The 18,721-nt window shown below is 35.4% G+C and overlaps 1 protein-coding gene across 1 annotated transcript in view; it reads right to left on the bottom strand.

Moving 5' to 3' along the window:
- Positions 1-18,721, bottom strand: part of DMD (dystrophin) — a 1,970,015-nt gene that overhangs the window by 1,504,450 nt on the left and 446,844 nt on the right. Inside the window, exon 12 of the mRNA XM_059385278.1 lies at positions 3,139-3,289. Within this exon, the coding sequence (XP_059241261.1) occupies positions 3,139-3,289 (151 nt within the window). The remainder of the gene's footprint in view (positions 1-3,138; positions 3,290-18,721) is intronic.

Here is an 18,721-nt window from a genome sequence, read left to right as displayed (position 1 = left end):
TGGGGATAAAAATATATGTTTATAAAAAATAAAAAATTAAAAAAAAACAATAAGTAGTTTGGGACATACTTGCATTAAAAACAATATTTGCTGCTTATTATGAAATTAAATTTAACTAAGCTTCTTGTATTTTTATTTCCTAAACCTGGCAAGCCTAACCTGGACCAATTATGAAGGAAACTCAGTGTGTGTGTGTGTGTGTGTGTCTGTCTGTCTGTCTGTCTTTATGGACTAAGCAAGTTCTTGTTCCTACAATAAAACCCAGAGTTAATTTTATGATGGTTATTAGAATGAGGCACCTTCAGGGGCACCTGGGTGGTTCAGTGGGTTAAATCCTCTGCCTTTGGCTCAGGTCATAATGCCAGGGTCCTAGGATCGAGACCCACATCAGGCTCATCAGTGGGGAGCCTGCTTCCCCTTGCCTCTCTGCCTACTTGTGATCTCTGTCAAATAAATAAATCTTAAAAAAAAAAAGAATGAAACACCTTCAAAACTCCACATCAGAAATAACTGTCATTATTTGCAGGCAACATGACTTTATCTATGGAAGATCCTGAAGATACCACCAAAAACTATTTGAACTAATAAATTCAGTTAAGTTGCAAGGTACAAAAACAATATACAGAAATCATTTGTATACATTTACAACAAACTATCAGAAAGAGAAATTTAAAAAAAAAAACATTTTACAACTGCTTCAGAAAGAATAAAGTACCTAGGAATAAGTTTAACCTAGAATGTTAAAGAGCTGTATACTAAAAACTACTAAGATACTGATGAAACAAACTGAAGAAGACACAAGTAAATGGAAAGATATTTCATGCTCATGAATTGGAAGAACTAATATTAAAACCTCCATATTGCCCAGAGCAATCTATAGAATGAATGTTATCCCTATCTAAATTCCAATGGCATTTTTCACAGAAATAGAACAATCCTAAAATTTGTATGGAGCCACAAGAGACCTCAAATAGCCAAAGCAATGATGACAAAGAAGAACAAACCTAGAGGCATGACTCTCCCAGGCTTCAAACTATATTACAAAGCTATAGCAATCAAAACATTATGGTTTTGGCATAAACAAAGCAGAGACAACATTAATGGAATATAGTAGAAATCCGAGAAATAAACCCATGAATATGTATTCAGTTAATTCACAACAAAGAAACAAGAACAGACAATGAAGAAAGGATACTCTCTTCAATAAATGGTGTTGAGAAAATGGCAGAACCATATTTAAAATAATGAAACAGTACTACTATCTTATACCATACACAAAAATTAACTCAAAACAGATTAAGACTTGATGTACAATCTGAAACCATAAAACTCTCAGAAGAATACCTAGGTGGTATTCTAGCTCCATGACAGAAGTCTTGGTGATTTTTTTTTTAATTTTGTCTCTAAAAGCAAAAGTAATAAAAGGAAAAATAAACAAGTGGGACTACATCAAAGTAAAAAACTTCTGCACAGCAAAGTAAACCATCAACAAAATGAAAAGATGACCTACAGAAAGGGAGAAAATATTTGTAAATCATATATATAATAAGGGGTTAATATCCAAAATACATAAAGAACTTATATGACCCAACAACAAGAACACAATCAGATTTTAAAATAGGCAGAGAATCTGAACAGACATTTTTCCAAAGAAGACATCCAGATGGCCAACAGGCACATGAAAAGATGCTCAGCATCACTCATCATCAGGGAAATGCAAATCAAAACCATAACAAGCTATCACTTCACATTTGTTAGGATGCTTATTATCAAAAAGATACAGAATAAGAAATGTTCATAAGGATGTAGGAAAAAAGAGAACCCTGTGCACTGTTGGTAAGAAAGTAAACTCGTCAAACACTATGGAAAACAGTTTGAAGGTTTCTCAAAAAATTAAAAATAGAACTACTATATGATCCAGCAATTCCATTTCTGGGTATTTACTCAAAGAAACAAATAAATGAACAAAACAGAACTTACAGATGCAGAGAATTGATGGTGGGTGCCAGAGGGGAGGGGGGTTAGGGGGTAGGCCAGGTGGTTGAAGTGAGTCACGAAGTATTTACTGTTTTCTTCCAGTTAGAAAACAGCAAGTCATCTGGATGTAACATACAGCACAGTAGTACAGTCTATAATACTGTAGTGTATATTTGTAAGTTGCCAGGAGAGGCAATCTTAAAAGGTCTTATCACAAGATTAAAAAAAAAAAAAAAAGAAGTGCCTTAGGGGTGCCTGGGTGGCTCAGTGAGTTAAAGCCTCTGCCTTCAGCTCGGGTCATGGTCCCAGAGTCCTGGGATAGAGCCCCGCATTGGGCTCTCAGCTCAGCGGGGAGCCTGCTTCCTCTTCTCTCTCTGCCTGCCTCTCTGCCTACTTGTGATCTCTGTCTGTCAAATAAATAAATAAATCTTTTTTAAAAAAGTACCTAACTCCGTATGGTGACAGATGGTAACTAGACTTATTTTGTTGATCATTTTTCAGTGTATACAAACTTCAAATCATTAACTTATATACCTAAAATTTATACAATGTTATATATCAATTAACATTTAAAAACATGGATGCTGAAGAGAAAAAAAAGAAATATTCCTGTAGAAATCCTAATCACAGAAACAAATGCTTTCTGGCAACCGAAGAGCATAATTCATAAATGTACAAATAAACTGAAAAAAGATGGAAATATTATAAACGATGGATTCCTGTATTTTATAGAAAAGCAATGTTACATGTGTTCATTTTAATCAATATTGGCCTGTTCTAAGACTATGAATTGAAGGTAAAAATGTAAAAAAACCTCTTGTCTTATTAGTTAAATTTGCATTGTGAGTAATCCCCACACAGTCCCTCTTCCAAGGAACCAAAACTATGTGATTTATTAAAATCACATATCTAGCACTGTTCTCCTCCAGGAATACATTTGATTTTTTTTTTTCAAACATGAAAGCCAAGGTATGCTGTATTTGAACAAACAAACACTCCAAAAAATATCAGGAAAGAAAGACTTTCAAACTCTTCTTGAGGCTTTAATTTTTTCCTATCTATAAACCATGATATATGTATATATGTATGTATGTATGTAATACACATATGTATGTGGAATTTATTCCCCAGTAGAAAGCAAATAGCATAAAATATACTAACCTTATGTTGTTGTACTTGGCGTTTTAGGTCTTCAATATCAGGTCCAAGGGGCTCTTTCTCCATTTTCCTTGTTCTCTCTTCTGTTTTGGTTAGCCAATCATTTAACTCTTTGAGTTGATGATTCTGGAGATCCATTAGAACTTTATGTAAACTGAAAATTTGAAAGATGTCTATTATTACCTCTATCAAAACAACTTTACTTACTATTATTAAACCTGCAAGACAAAACTGTTGACATTTATGTAATTTATGACATGTTCACATTCTTTGGCATCTATTAAACATTAAGAAATAAGGGAAGCCAAGCCCATGATCAATGACCTCTGAAGTTATTCTTTCTCTGACTTATTATGGTTTACACATCCCAATTTTTAGGAAGTTTCACATAGCTAATTAAATGTGAATGTGTTAAGTAAAGTGTCACCCATCTCTGATAACTGAACTAATAGCATATCCTGGCAACTGTTCTGTTACTTTAATATGTATGGTGATTAAAGATGGCCACTAATATGTGGTCACTCTTCCCAAGAGTCTATGTCCCATCCTCACGAATATGGAACAGACTTCTAATTTGACTTGATCAGTAGAATATGGCAGAAGTAACACTAGGAGTCCCAAGTATAAATGCTGTAAGAGAAAAAGAAAGCATTTATATTCTCTCTCAGAACCTAGCTGCCATGCTGTAAGACCAGGTTACACTACAGAATAATGAGAGACCATGTTGAGCGTGACTCTAGAGGAGAAAATGCTATCTTAAAATTTGAGCTTCCTGCTGAATGCAGCTCAAAGAGTGACCTCAGCCATATTGCAAAGGTAGAATTACAACTGTAGAATCATAGAATAGGAGTCCTACCCAAATTTCTGATTTATAGAGACATGATGTAATTAAAAATTACTGTGTTAAGCCACAACATTTTGGAGCCATTCGTTATACAGAAATAGATAAGTGAAAGAGATGTATTGTTTACAAAGATGTAAACAACAGTGCACTGGATAATGAATTTAAAGCCTGGTTATATGCCCTAAATCCAACTTTTTAAAAAAATATTTTATTTATTTATTTGACAGAGAGAGACACAGAGAGAGAGGGAACTCAAGCAGGGGGAGTGGGAGAGGGAGAAGCAGGTTTTCCCCTGAGCAGGGAGCACGATATGGGTCTCAATCCCAGGACCCTGGGATCATGACCTGAGCTGAAGGCAGACACTTAACAACTGAGCCACCCAGGCGCCCCCTAAATCTAACTTCTTAAATCTTCTCACTTATATTCCCAGCATCAGGGACATGGGACAATATCTTGCCTCTCAATCACACAACTTCATGATAAAGATGAAAATTAAACTTGAGGTTACTTCATCCATTCAACAAAAATTTGAGATTCAAATGAGAAGTGTTAATACCTATTTTGAGGTAAATATTCTTTAGGAAGACATGTTGGAAGCATTTTTGGAACTCATAGTATAATGCATGCTGAGAAGGAAGACAAAACTGGAATTAGGAATTTACTATTCTGATTTATACGATCTTCACCAGAAATTTTCATTAGTCAGCACATTTAAATACACGTGATACACACATAATTGAGTGTTCAATATAATCTGGACTGTACCATTTACTGGCCTTTTACTTTTCACGGACAGATGTTCCCTGAGGCACCCTGCAATCAAAAGCCCATGGGGATGAGGTTTAATTTATCAAACAAAAATAGTAGACATCTTTTTATGGGAAGCAACATGGATGAAAATCATCCATTTAAGTGAAAGCAAAAATTCAAATTTGCTTAAGCCCCTCAGAAAAAGAACACACTGCAAGGTTCATAAATCATTCACTTGATTGGTTCAGTCTACCCTGTGGGGACTGATCTGATGCTAATAAGATTTCATGAGAATTAGCTACAGTATCATTCCTTGTTTTTGTTTTTCTGTCCAGTTTGTCACTACCGTAAGCTAAAATTCTCACCTTTCCAAAGCTGAAGAATCCCACATTGTTATTTAAACTTGAAGAAATGTTTCAAGTAGAACACATGTTTGTTAGAATCAATAAGGAATTTCATTTTAAAATATTATTTACTTCCTTTCTTAACTTTTAGACATTTTGTTCAACAAATATTCACTGACTTCCATATCTCTGCTGGGAACTCCTATTGATTAGGGTGTCCACGTGGGGGGAACACGTGTGAAGAGCTCAACTTTGTATGGCTTTCCTTTGGACTTTAAGAACAATTATTTTTAACATTCAAAAATTGTTTTGCTTTTCTAATGTTGTTACTTTACTCTAATGACTCAGTAATGTCTAGTCAGCACTTACTTTCAACTTTCTGTGTAGGTGATTTACGAAAGGAGTTAACAGGTAGTAAAAGGTGCTGTGCTTCCTTAGCTCACTAAGGCCTGCAAAGAGATAGCATTGATATATGTAGGTGAATTACAGGCCCGAGTTACTCAGAGTGAGTAGCAGGGAAATGAAGAGTGGCTCGTGGCAACGCCTGAGCAATGGAAGAAGCAACCATGAGGAGGCACCACTATCCCCAGGTCTGTTTAGCAAACTGCACAATACAAATGCCCCTTTTCTAAATGTGGCATAAGAAGGGGTAACTGTAGAAAGTTGGGGGTGATTACTAACCCTTGGGATAAGGCATCATTTAAAATGAATTTTTAACTATTTTAGCTAACGTGAATTCAATGCTTTATGTGTATTACTCTTGTTAGGAAGCATAAAATACACTATTTCAGTGGATCCTAAATGATGATATGCAATCCATTTGTGGTTCATAGAATGATTTTCGTGGCACAGGGAAAACTTATGAAATTATTTTAATATGCTTGGCATATATCTATATGGCCATGCAATATGTATATGTGTATGTTTGTACACACACACACACACAGTAAGTCTACATATGATTTTAATGCATATATAAAATCACACAGCTTAGGATGAGGTTAAGTAAAAATAATTCTTTTAACTAAAAGTATTAAATATGTAATGGTAAAAAATGCAGACATGGAAGGAGTTGTGAAGGTGGAATATGATTGACTTGTGTTTGAAAAACACCAAATAATTACATTTGGTCTTCATTATTACTATTCATGTAAATAATACCACTGTTACTTTATTTTTGAGGACAATGGATTTGGGGAAGTTTAAAGAATTTGCCTAAGGTATCTCAGTGACAACTTAAGACAGTATCTAAATGCTCAACTATTTGTCACCCAAATCCATGCTCTTAACTTTGACTTATCTTCTTTCTTTAAGGATCAGAGGGTGTATTCAGTTGGGTCATACGAAGTTGCCGATATATGAGTTTTCATTCCATGAAAATGACACTTTGAGAATGTTCAATTTAAAATATTATTGAGGTGTGCCTGAGTGGCTTAGTCGGTTAAGTGTCTGCCTTCAGCTCAGGTCCTGATTCCAGGGTCCTGGGATAGAGCCCTGCATCCGCATCAGGCTCCCTGCTCAGCAGGGAGTCTGCTTCTTCCTCTCACTTTCCTTCTGTGCGCTCCCTCCCATGCACGCTCTCTCTCTCACAAATAAATAAAATCTGACTCTGAAAAACAATCTGAGGGTTTTGACGTGGCGGGGGGTGGGAGGTTGGGGTACCAAGTGGTGGGTATTATAGAGGGCACGGATTGCATGGAGCACTGGGTGTGGTGCTAAAATAATGAATATTGTTATGCTGAAAAGAAATAACTTTAATTTAAAAAAAATAAAAATAAATAAATAAAATCTTTAAAATAAAATACAATAAAAATACTGTTGAAATGAAAGAAACAAATTCTATATTTCCAACCAACATTTCAAAGATGCAAATCAATTAGGAAAATTTGTCAAATTCATAAAAGAAAAATCTATCATCCGTAGGCAAGAGAAGAATTTGCATTTTTCTTGGTTTCATTTTATGTTTTTCAAGTGGTCACTTCGAAAGGGCTGTAAAAGCCAAAGGAAAGGGAAGCATAAATCCATGATTGGCAGCAGAGAGAGGAGAACAGCGGAAGTGGAATAAACGAGTGCTAGACAGGAGACAGTCCTGACAAAATGCAGAGCCAGAAGCATGTCAGGATATGACACTGGGAAATGCTGCAGCCAAGTTCCAACTGTACAACTGGCTGAAGACAGAGGGAAGCTTGCAAAACCAATAAATTCAAAGGACCTAGAGGGTATGGTACTAAATGAAATAAGCCCGTCAGAGAAAGACAAATACCACGTGATTTCAGCCATATGTTGACTTAAGACACACAAAAAATGAACAAAGGGAAAAAAAAAGAGACAAACAAAAACCAGACTCTTAAATACAGAAATCAAATCCACTGGCTTCCAGAGGTGTTGGGTGAGGGGGTGGGTGAAATAGGTGAGGAATCATTTAATCATAAATGATTAAGTGATGAGCACTGAGAAATGTAGAGAATTGTTGAATCATTTAATCTATACCTGAAACTCATATAACATGATTATTAGATTCCAATAAAAAAATGAAAGAACCTGGGATTTTGATGGCACCACAGGGTCATAGACTTAACCTATAGCTATCTCACACGGGGTTGTATCGTAATACAAGATAAAGACATCCTTATGGTTTTAACCAGTGCTTCCCAAACTCTAATATGCATATAAATCATGTGGAGAATTTGTCCTACAATCTGTCTGGGGAGGGGCTTAACAAATGCCCAGGGCGTGCCAATGCTGTTGGTCCAAGGAACATGCTTTAAGAAGCGATGGTATAAGCTACTTGGATTTGGGTTGTTAGCTGCAGTAAAAAGCATCTGAGGGAATACCATTTTCCAAATAATTCCAGCAATTTTACTGATGATCTACCTCTCACCTCATACCTTGCTGTGGGAACATGTCTCTATGAACATGAAGGAAATCATTGCAAACACAGAGTCTGCTTTACAGAGGTCCTCTAACCAGCACTGTCTAATAGATCTTTACAATGATGTAAATATTATATATCTGCATTATCCAATACAATAGCCACTAGCTATGTGGGGCTACTGTGCACTTGGAATACGGCTAGTGTAAATGAGAAACTGGATTTTTACCCATACGTAATTATAATAACTTAAATTTACAACTAAATAACTACATGCAGCTAGTGACTGCAAGATTGGACAGCATCGGTCTAAACCAACAGACAACGAGATTGACAAGAGGAAGGATTGCTTACTTGTCAGTCTTTATCCATAACATTTATAAGGACAGATATCCCGAGTTAAGGAATTTAGCAATAAATATGAATAGCATTTTCCGAAATTCTGGTTTTCTACACAAATTTATAAATGTCAAAATGGTACATGTTTTCATTAATTTCAGCCTGTATTTGATAGCCTAAATTGTGTTTCTTGAGCTTTATGGAAATACATTATAATATGTATAAAAATACTTATAAAAACATAATCATATGCTAGATGCTATACTAATAAATGTGTAAAAGTACAGACTTCACAAATGCTAGGGACTTACAATGAAAAATTATTAAGATCGGTTCTCAGGCCTCATTTCCTAGACTTCATAATTACTTGCTTATATGTAATTCTCCAATAAGAAACACAACAAATGAAAAGAGGTGAAATATTAATGTGAATTTATAGATTACAAAAGAATCCCCAGTGAAGTTCAATTAGCATGTTATACATGCAAAATACAATCACATGATTTAAGTTGTCAATAAAACCTATATATTTGATTTAAGGGAGGGCTGACAGTATAAACTAGAGAAACTAATTTTGAATGCACTTTTTACTTCCAAATGCAGGTCATTTAGTAACTAAAATCACACTGATAAAAAAACAAAATTAATTTATTTACTTATTCCAACAGTTAGCCTGAAACTCTCAGCCAAATCGGTGTCGTGACTAGATTACATAGTTTTGATGTTGGCTTAAGAATTGTTTATGTACAACTAGATGCTCTGGGAATGCTGATGAATACTTAAATATGTAGTTATTTTAACCCTCTTGTATGGGTTCTTGTTTCATTTAATCTATTACAAAAGTGATCAATGAAGGTAACGTCTACACATCAGGTTTTTATTAAAACTATCCCAGAAATGTGAATTAGTGGAATTTATGTCTAGCCAGGTGATTCCAATGAACAACCAGGGGTGAAAATGATTGTGTTGGTTTTCAGGACTCAGGCATAACTTTTGCTTCAGCCCTTGGGTGTTCGCAAGTAGCAAACGTTTGGGTAGCTGAGCCGAGGCAGCATGACTATCAGGATTAACATGAACCAGAGCCGAGAGGATGACATGGAGACAGGTCTAGGACATATAAAAATGTCTTCCCTGAATTATTTATTAATGAAAAGTACTATATATGTGGTAAATTACCTACTAAAATAGTAGTTCCAACCTTACACAATTTGGGACATTTAAATATAATTTTATGTATGAATAACAAATTATATTTATCATGTGCCAGACAACAGAACTATTGCTATAATTAATCCTAATGAAGCAGGAACTCATCTTAGCCACAGTTTACAGATGGGGACACAAAGCTACACATGGGTGAAGGGGTAAGTGAGGGATGGTGGGAGAGTGGAAATCCGTTAGTTTGGCCCTGGGGTCTACTTCACCATCATGCCATACTGACTATATGAATGTGATTTTTTTAGAGATGACTTTTACATCTACTCCTCATTTCATTTTTATCAGTGATTATCAGGACATAAAAATAGAAGGGAAAAAAGGTCATTTCGTGGGATCTTACAGAGATTGTCATTAATGGATAATTTTTTTCTCTGTTCGCACCAAAATGAAAAGTATAGTTGTTACTATTGAGACCAATGCTCTTAGCATAAGGTTTTCATTAATGCTAGAAACCACAATACAGCGAGAGCTAGTTTCCCTCAAACATATGGTGACAAGGTAAAATAAATGACCAGATACTATAAATATTTACAATGTTTCATTAAACCTAAGGCTCAGAAAATATGATACATTTGAGGCAAAGCATAACAAACCGAAAATCCCACATTGTTTTAAAATTGTAAAGAAATATTGATTTTTTTTTAAAAAGTGAAGTTTCAGTAATGCATGTACAAAAATATACATAACGGCTTTTTTGGTATGGCAGTAATGAATGGGCCATAGGAGGCACATTAGTAGTTTTCAACTCTCAGGGTTTGGGGCATTTATCAAAGCTCAATGAATGCCTTATGATATAGATGGTTTAAAACTGAGAATCCAATAAAAACAATGACCCCGGATGTATACAACTTTCACCGTCATTATTTCCTATTTCCTACCACCTTTACCCCCCTTCCTCCACCACCACCATCTGCCATTTCCCGTATGTTGACATCTATCTTGGGCCAGAAGAGAAAGTAAGGAGAACAGGACATGCACATTTTTCAAAATTTTCCACTAATTCTGAAAGTTACTACTATATTACCCCCTGCAACCTGATTTTGGAGGCCACAGTTTTTAGTCTATAACCTAACAATAAGTATTTCTGAAAGAATTCACCTGCCAAGTTCCTCTTCCAACAACCAGAAATAAAAATAAAATTTCAACCCTCCTTCAAAATTAAATGTGTATTTGTATTCATTTGTTCACTGAATGGAATGTGAGAAATAGTGTTGTGTTTAAAAAGAATTCTGTACAACAAAAATGCCCTATTGTTTTCAAAATCCTGATGTATTTTATTCCTCCATCCATATAACTCAACAGCAGTTTAATTATTGATATTCTTCAACTATCCAGAGCAAGATTAAAGTTCAAAATGCAAGCAAATTCATTTGCATTTTGAAAGCATAAATTCAAGAGTCACTGTAACATAATAAAGAAGCTTCATGGCTGGATGCAAAAGATTTTTGTGGCAAATACATTATGGCAAACCTCAATTCAATCTTCCTGATTAAATACTCACAAAGTGGATGAAGAAACACACATGTCATCACAAACCAAGAACTACTATTAAATACAATGATTGGAAGATAGTTTAAATTATTCCTAGTAGGAATGGGGAATGTTGACATTCAGAGATCACATTCATTTATATGGCAAGAGAAGCCTACTCTCAAATTCAAAAATTATGTCACTATCTAACATCTGGCATAGAGCCTAGCATATACTAGACACATGATAAATATTTCTTGAATGAATAATTGGTATCATTTAATTATCCATCAAACATGAGGTATAATACAAAAACATGAACACTTTCCCAATCAGAAATATCAGAATTAAGATGATAAAAATGTCAATTGCCATAAAATCTGTTCCTGTTGAAAAAGTCTTATTAATGTAATTTGAACCATTTTTTGGTCCTAAATCACAATGACATCATTCTTCTCTTTGTCAACTCCAGCACACTGTTTCTGAAACATGCCCAGCATGCCCCTGCCTCCAGACTTTTCCATTTGTTGGCTTTTGTCCCAGATACCTGCATGGCTTATTCCCTCCCTTCATTCAGGGCTTTCCTTAAACATTACCTCACCAGAAAGGCCTTCCCTCACAGACTACCTCCATACCATCACACACACACACACACACACACACACACACACACACACATCCCGTTTCCTCTCCAAATCTACCCCCTGCCTCTGTTCCCTTTATCATTTATCACCATCTGATATGTTATAAATATTTTGTAACCGTGTCCTCCCACTAAGAATGCAAGCTCCATAATAGAGAGAGTTAGTCTGCTTTGGTCACTGATACTTCCCCAGTATCCAGAACCTGCTGGGGATATAGTAGATAAGAATTGTTGGTGAGAGAGATGAATGGATAATTAAACTTTGTTTTCTAATTATCATTGTTTATCTTTGTGAAAAAGCATCACTCCAAAAAATCCTACTCTCTACTCTTATTTCTATCAATTCTAGAAATTGGGCGTTCCTATTTGTAATTTAAACTGTAAAAGTCATATACTTTTTATTATTTGAACAAGGACTCTCCACATTTTAACTGCACATCATTTACAGAAAGAATTGTGACAGCCAGTTATATTCATTTGAATGTGACTGAATTACTATATGTTAATTATCGCTGCTTATTAGGCCAGAAATTAATTGTCAGTACTCTCACATTGTCTCCTCATTGTACATTCTTTCATGAGAATCTTGCAATTCCATTAGTCACCCCTATGAGATAATATCAACATTTGAGGATTAAGTGAGACATCACCCAGAACCATTTTTGGAGCTTCTAAGAAAGTAGTTAAAATGTTTGGCCCCTCAGTTAATAGGAAAACTGGAACAAGAAATATTAAAAGCAGTGGTCTACAAAGAAGGAGTACGGGTTTATACTATTTTGCAATTGTATCAAATAGATCAGTGCTGCTCAAACTGTAATGGGCTTAGGAATCACTTGCAATCTGGCTAAATTGCAGATTCTGATTCTGTAGACCAGAGGGAGGATAGAGATTCTGCATTTTTAATAAGCTCTCAGGTAATGTTGGTCCTGTTGGTCCTTGAACCACCTGGATCTCTAAGAAATTCTCATTTTAACATCACTAGGAGAATTTAAAAATGAATTAACAAAACAGTGATATAAAATCACATGTAGGGATTTGAGATTATACGTTGTTAAAACAGTCTTTGCAACAAATTCATTTGTTGGATTGGAATACCTGACCAAATTAGTTCAATAGTCATTCATTCATTTATATATTCATATATGCAATACGTTAGCTCCTTCACTTGGAAGAAAACCCACCCACCATTTATTCAGCATCTCCTTCGCTTTATTCATCACTCATGTATGTCATCTCATTTCAAGACTGGAACAGACATGTGGAGAAAAAAGATGAACCAGATTTTTTAGACATATTTTTCTCGCCAAAGTGTGGATGGTGATTCACAATGATTTGCCATGTTATGGCTGGTATTGTTACCCAGATACTATTCATATCTCTCCTCCTGCTGATGGAAACCAGAACAGAACTTCACATGGCCTCCTTCCTGACTCACTTTCATTTTCTTCCCCCACCATCACAAAGACTTTACTTTCCCCCTGCATGTCCTAACCACAATTATCAGAGAATTTGATGGAACTTGCTGTGCTTATCTTCATGAGTCCTTGTAGAAATGTCCGTAAATCTCTTTTTCTCTCTGCAGGTTGCATTTTTCAATCAAATTAATGAGTTTATTCATAGAGAAGAAGATTTTCTGTTGTCCCTGTGCCAGTTGCCTTCTTGCACTTCCGCAGTAGGAAGTTTTGTCTTTTTCTTCTCGCTCCCTCACCTCCCACCACCCAAAGGGTATTCTGCAGCATAAAACGCATCAAAACAACAATTATTTCACCTCCTCTCCTTAAGGTTTCCAACTTGAGTAGGTCAAGAGACAGTGTCCTGTTTTCATTAATTATGCATCAGTGGCACTTAGTTCTTTCATTCCAATTTCATAAACATTGTTAAAGATTTTTTTATTATTATGTTCAATTAGCCAACATTAGTTTTTGGTGTAGTGTTAAACGATTCATTAGTTGTATAGATTTTTAATGGACCAATAGCAGCATGTTGGTGTCAAAGTAGTGTGTGGCTAGAGATATCTTTACAAACTTCTTTTTTTTTTTAATTTTTTATTTTCTTTACAAACTTCTTTACCATATTAGCTTTGTCATCAATTCATATCCATGAAGGTATCAGAATTGTAGTTGAAAAAAATTAGAAAAGAATCAAATGGAAATGGAGTAAAAAGAGGAAGAAACGAGAGAGAAGCCTCTGTGTGTTTGTTATTTTTTACTGACTTTTAAAATTTTTTAGGTAGTTTACAGTAGTAGAATTCAGTGATTCATCACTGACATACAACACCCAGTGTTCATCACAAGAAGTGCCCTCCATAATACCCATCACCCATCTAGCCCATCCTCTAACTACCTCCCTCCATCAACCCTCAACTTGTTCTCTGTCATTGAGTCTCTTACGATTTATTTCCTTCTCTCCCTCTCCACTCCTTCTCATATGTTCATATGTTTTATTTCTTAAATTCCACATATGAATGAGATCATATGATATTTGTCTTTCTCTGATAGACTTATTTCACTTAGCAGTATATACTCTATCTTCATCCACATAACTACAAATGGCAAGATTTCATTCTTTTACTGGCTGAGTGATATTCTAGTGTGTGTGTGTGTGTGTGTGTGTGTGTGTGTGTGTGTATTACATCTTTATCCATTCATACTGACATTTCTTTTTTTTATTTTTTCAATTTATTTATTTTCAGAAAAACAGTATTCATTATATTTTCACCACATAAAGCATATTTCTAACTGTTTCAATTGTAAAATTTCAACTTCAAATCTAATTTCAATCACCCTAAACATGTTCCCTCACACCCAGGGAAAGCACCCTCAATCATATCCTTTGGGGAAAAAAACGAATGAGGAATTAGAACAAGATGGAGATAAAGAGTGAAAAACAATCTGAGGGTTTTGAAAGGGCGGGGGGGTGGGAGGTTGGGGTACCAGGTGGTGGCTATTAGAGAGGGTGCAGATTGCATGGAGCACTGAGTGTGGTGCAAAAATAATGAATACTGTTATGCTGAAATAAATAAAAAATAAATTTTTAAAAAAGAGTGAAAATACATATTAGGCAAAGTATAACCACAATGGTACAGTTAAATAGCAAGTGGCTAGCCATCTTATTTACAATGGTGATTGTTCTTTGCATTTTATAATTCTTTTGCATTCACAATCTACTTTTTCATACCCTATCTCACCCAGTATCTCTTTGAGGTGTGCCAGGTACACAGCAGAAGTGCTGCTGTTGCATCATTCAGTAACTAAGGATCACAGAGGGGAAGTATGCTACCAGTTCACATAAACAGATGTTTAAGAAAGTAAGACCATATCCATGAGACAAAGTGGAGTAAAGTATAAATAGGAGCATTTTGTTACGTCACTATAGATTGTTTAAATTTCTTGTTTTGTTTGATAATTGTTAATGGTTTGTGGGATAAATAGTATTTCCCAGATGTAACCTGTGTATAGCTAACACCTATGTGCATGAGGCAAGGAATCTATTTATAAGGCAAAAGGATCCTGATTGTTAAAAAGGCAAAAAAAGAAACTGAAATAAATAGAACATGAATAGTCTATAAATTTAACTCTTGGGCTAAGAAAACAGAATATACTCCAATGTTAAAGACCTGGCATCTCTTTTCTGGGTCACTGCACTGACCTTATAATTGTCTTCTCTTCTTCTAGTGTCATTATTGATATTTTTTGCCTGTCTCCCCCCTACTTAAAACATTCTGGTGGGATGGCCCCTGGGCGGCACAGTCGGTTAAGTGCCCAACTCTTCGTTTCAGCTCAGGTCATGATCTCATGGTGGTGGGACTGAGCCCCATGTTGGGCTCTGCACTCAGTACAGAGCCTGCTTGGGAGTCTTTCTCCCTCTGCCTCTGCCACTCCCACTCCCACTTGTGCTCACTCAAATCAATCAATCAATCAATAATATATCTCTTAAAAAAAAAAAAAACCTTCTGATGGCTTTTTCTTGCATTTATACTAGAACCCAAAGCCGTTATCTCTTACCCTGACGGACACTGCCATGTAAGAGATGACCTTTATCCTTCTTTTAATCCCATTTTATACGTTGGCCATGTAACCTTTCCACATGCATCTCCCCATTCACCTTGACCTTTCACTTCCTCTAACCAGCTAGTTGTTTCTCTTTTAGGGCCTCAGCATTGGCTGTTCCTTCTGCCCGAAATGTTACTCTCCTCACCTACAAATGGTCATTCTTTCTTGTCATTCAAATCCAAATTAAATGGCAACACCCTGGAAATAATATTCTTGGATCACAAAGGCTAATATCAGATAGGAATAAGTTTTCTAAAGAAATTAAAAGGTACTGTGACAGAGAGATGCTTCTTCTTCCTTTCTTCCTCTTGTGTTCTTTTTTATGACAACCTCCCCATAGCTCCAGGAGATCTGCAACTTAATCTCTTATGACTAAATACTATATCCCTAGTGCCTGCAAATGTATCTGATATCTTGAAGCAATCCATTAATGTGTATTAATACTTGCACATATTTATGTGTGTGTGTAGAGTTTCACATATATATAAATATACCTATTTAATATATATATATTAATTAAATATATATACATAAATGAATTGATGTGTATATATATATCAATGCATATATATCAAATATGATTTTATTATTGCTGGCAGATATGTTGGTAGGTAATATATATAATTGTCAAATGTAAATAGTCACAGATTTTAGTTATAAGCTTATCTGTATTCCCAGCTAGTTTTTTTTATTTACTTTTGCTATGAGATTGCAACTTAAGAATTCTAGCACGGAAGGATGCCTGAGTGGCTTTCCCGGTTAAGCAGCTGCCTTCGGCTCAGGTCATGATCCTAAGGTCCTGGATTGAGTTCCACATGGGGCTCCTTGCTCAGTGGGGAGCCTGCTTGTCCCTCTGCCTGTCACTCCTTCTGCTTGTGCTCACTCTCCCTCTGATTAAAAAAATAAATTCTAGCATGGCTTCAGTTATATCTCATATGCCTAAACCTTAATTATCATTCCACTCATCACTAAAGCTAGGCTTAGGCAGAGATGATGGCTTCCGATGGGGTCTAGCCACACTCTGTTTTTGCAAAGGAGATGAAAAAATGTAGACTGATCCATTTTTGTTTACTAGCAATTTGCCATGCCTTCCTACATAGCTTTGGAAACAGCAGGTGATGTTCCATATGAAGCTAGTCATCAATATAGTCGTGATAATAGAAAGTGAACAGGTAACAATTTGTAAAAGCATGAAATGATTATTTTTTTAAAATACTGACAACATTTGATTGTCATAATTAGCTCTTTGGTTCCTCCAAAAAAATCTATTAAGAGTCAGGTCCAGCATAGTTTGTGTAATGGCTTATCTCATTTAGAATTTAATAGGTTTTATGCATGAAGACACACAAAGTTAGTGAAAGTGGTATGGAAGAGAGTTACTTTTATAAACTCACAAAAGATTTCTGAATTTGCTTTGGGAAACAATACTTTGTGTATGGTTATTTCAACAAATTGTCCAGAAAAGACTATGTGCAACAAGTGGCTCCCTATTAGTTTCTCATTTTCAAACTTGTGTTTTAGCAAAAACTATGCCAACTAAGAGGATGCCCTTACCTTCCTAATAATCATTCCAAAAGCTTAAACACAAACCAAAGTGTTTAAAACCAAAGTACCCATATCTTCCCTCAAGACAAACTCGTTTTGAATGTCAAGCTTAACTAAGGACTGATGCCGCCATTTTAGCTTTTCCATCCTTCAGCAGGAAGGGGGTGAGGAAATTACATGCACACACACATGTAGACACATATATGCATGTGTGTATGTATGTATATATACATACACATGTGTGTGTGCATGTGTATAAATATGGTTGTGTGTCCTATTGTCCATGTATGTGTATCTATGCTGTCATCTATCATCTAATGGTAGATATCCCTTCAAGATGTTTTTTTTTTTTATTTTTTATTAAACTGTTTTTTAAAACATTTAATTTTAGGTTGAATTCACTTTTCATTGTAACTCAGTCTCAAACTGCAATTCATTAACTAATTGGTACGGACACTTGATGCCATATTGTCAGTCTTATTTAAAAACAGGGATTGAGGAACAACAGCTGTAATTAGCCTGCAGAAGGAAATGGAAAAAGAGAAGGTAGGAAGGAGATGACAGTGGTTTCCCTGTGGGATTTTAAAGACAAGCAAATTTTGTCTGAAGTTGCTTTGTTTAAGTTGCACAGCTTAGTAAAAATAGAAGCTATAACCTGAAGAAGTTTGGGATGTGACCACAAGTAGGAGGTTCTATATCTTATAATTTATGATGATATGTGGGTGTAATGAATCAGTCGACCCTTGGGCATGGGTACAGGGCTGATTTGCGCATTCTAATACAGCTGGTCTAAACTCTCACTTCCAGGGTTTGCTGCCATCATAAAAATGATCACAGCAGGGAAAATGTCAGGATGTATAGACTAGTATCTCCTGATTCAGAATACCAATATTTGTGAAAATTCTATCCTATATAGGCTTTATTTTTTCTTTCAAAAGACATGAGTTTAAAAATGTGTTTTCCCCCTTGTATTGTCACGTTATAATTTAGTACCGAAATAGCAATCTTCCCAGCATATCTAATGAGTTTCTTTGGTCCTATTTTAAAGCTTTTAATCTTCATAAATAATAGCTAAGTAAACTTAAGGCACTTGGACAATTCCTTTAGCTTAATGTATTCAAATCCACGGTTGGCACTTCATTTCTTTTCATTTAAAAATAAATCTATCTTGTCTCGATAGGCTCTACATGAATACACACACCTAACAATATAAATCAAAGCAACACATCCAGAATGATGAGATCTACTTGTTACCTTCAGAAGAAACACACCATTTCCAGAAATGTCTCAAAAATTCTTTTTTGATAAAGCCAATATATATTCTTAAGATAATTCACAACCATACAGTAGTTGCATAAGGATTTCTGAACACGGATGAGAAACCATTTTTTTCAAGAGGATTTCCTTAAACATATGAGAAACTATTTAATATTTTGAGAGCTTTTCCTTCAGAAGAGAAGTATCCTATCAACTGTACCTAATAGGTGATTTTATGTGCATGGCTTCCCG

The sequence above is a fragment of the Mustela nigripes genome, chromosome X (assembly GCF_022355385.1).
Source record: "Mustela nigripes isolate SB6536 chromosome X, MUSNIG.SB6536, whole genome shotgun sequence".
Lineage (NCBI taxonomy): Eukaryota > Metazoa > Chordata > Mammalia > Carnivora > Mustelidae > Mustela > Mustela nigripes.
This window is presented reverse-complemented; position numbering and strand designations above follow the sequence as displayed.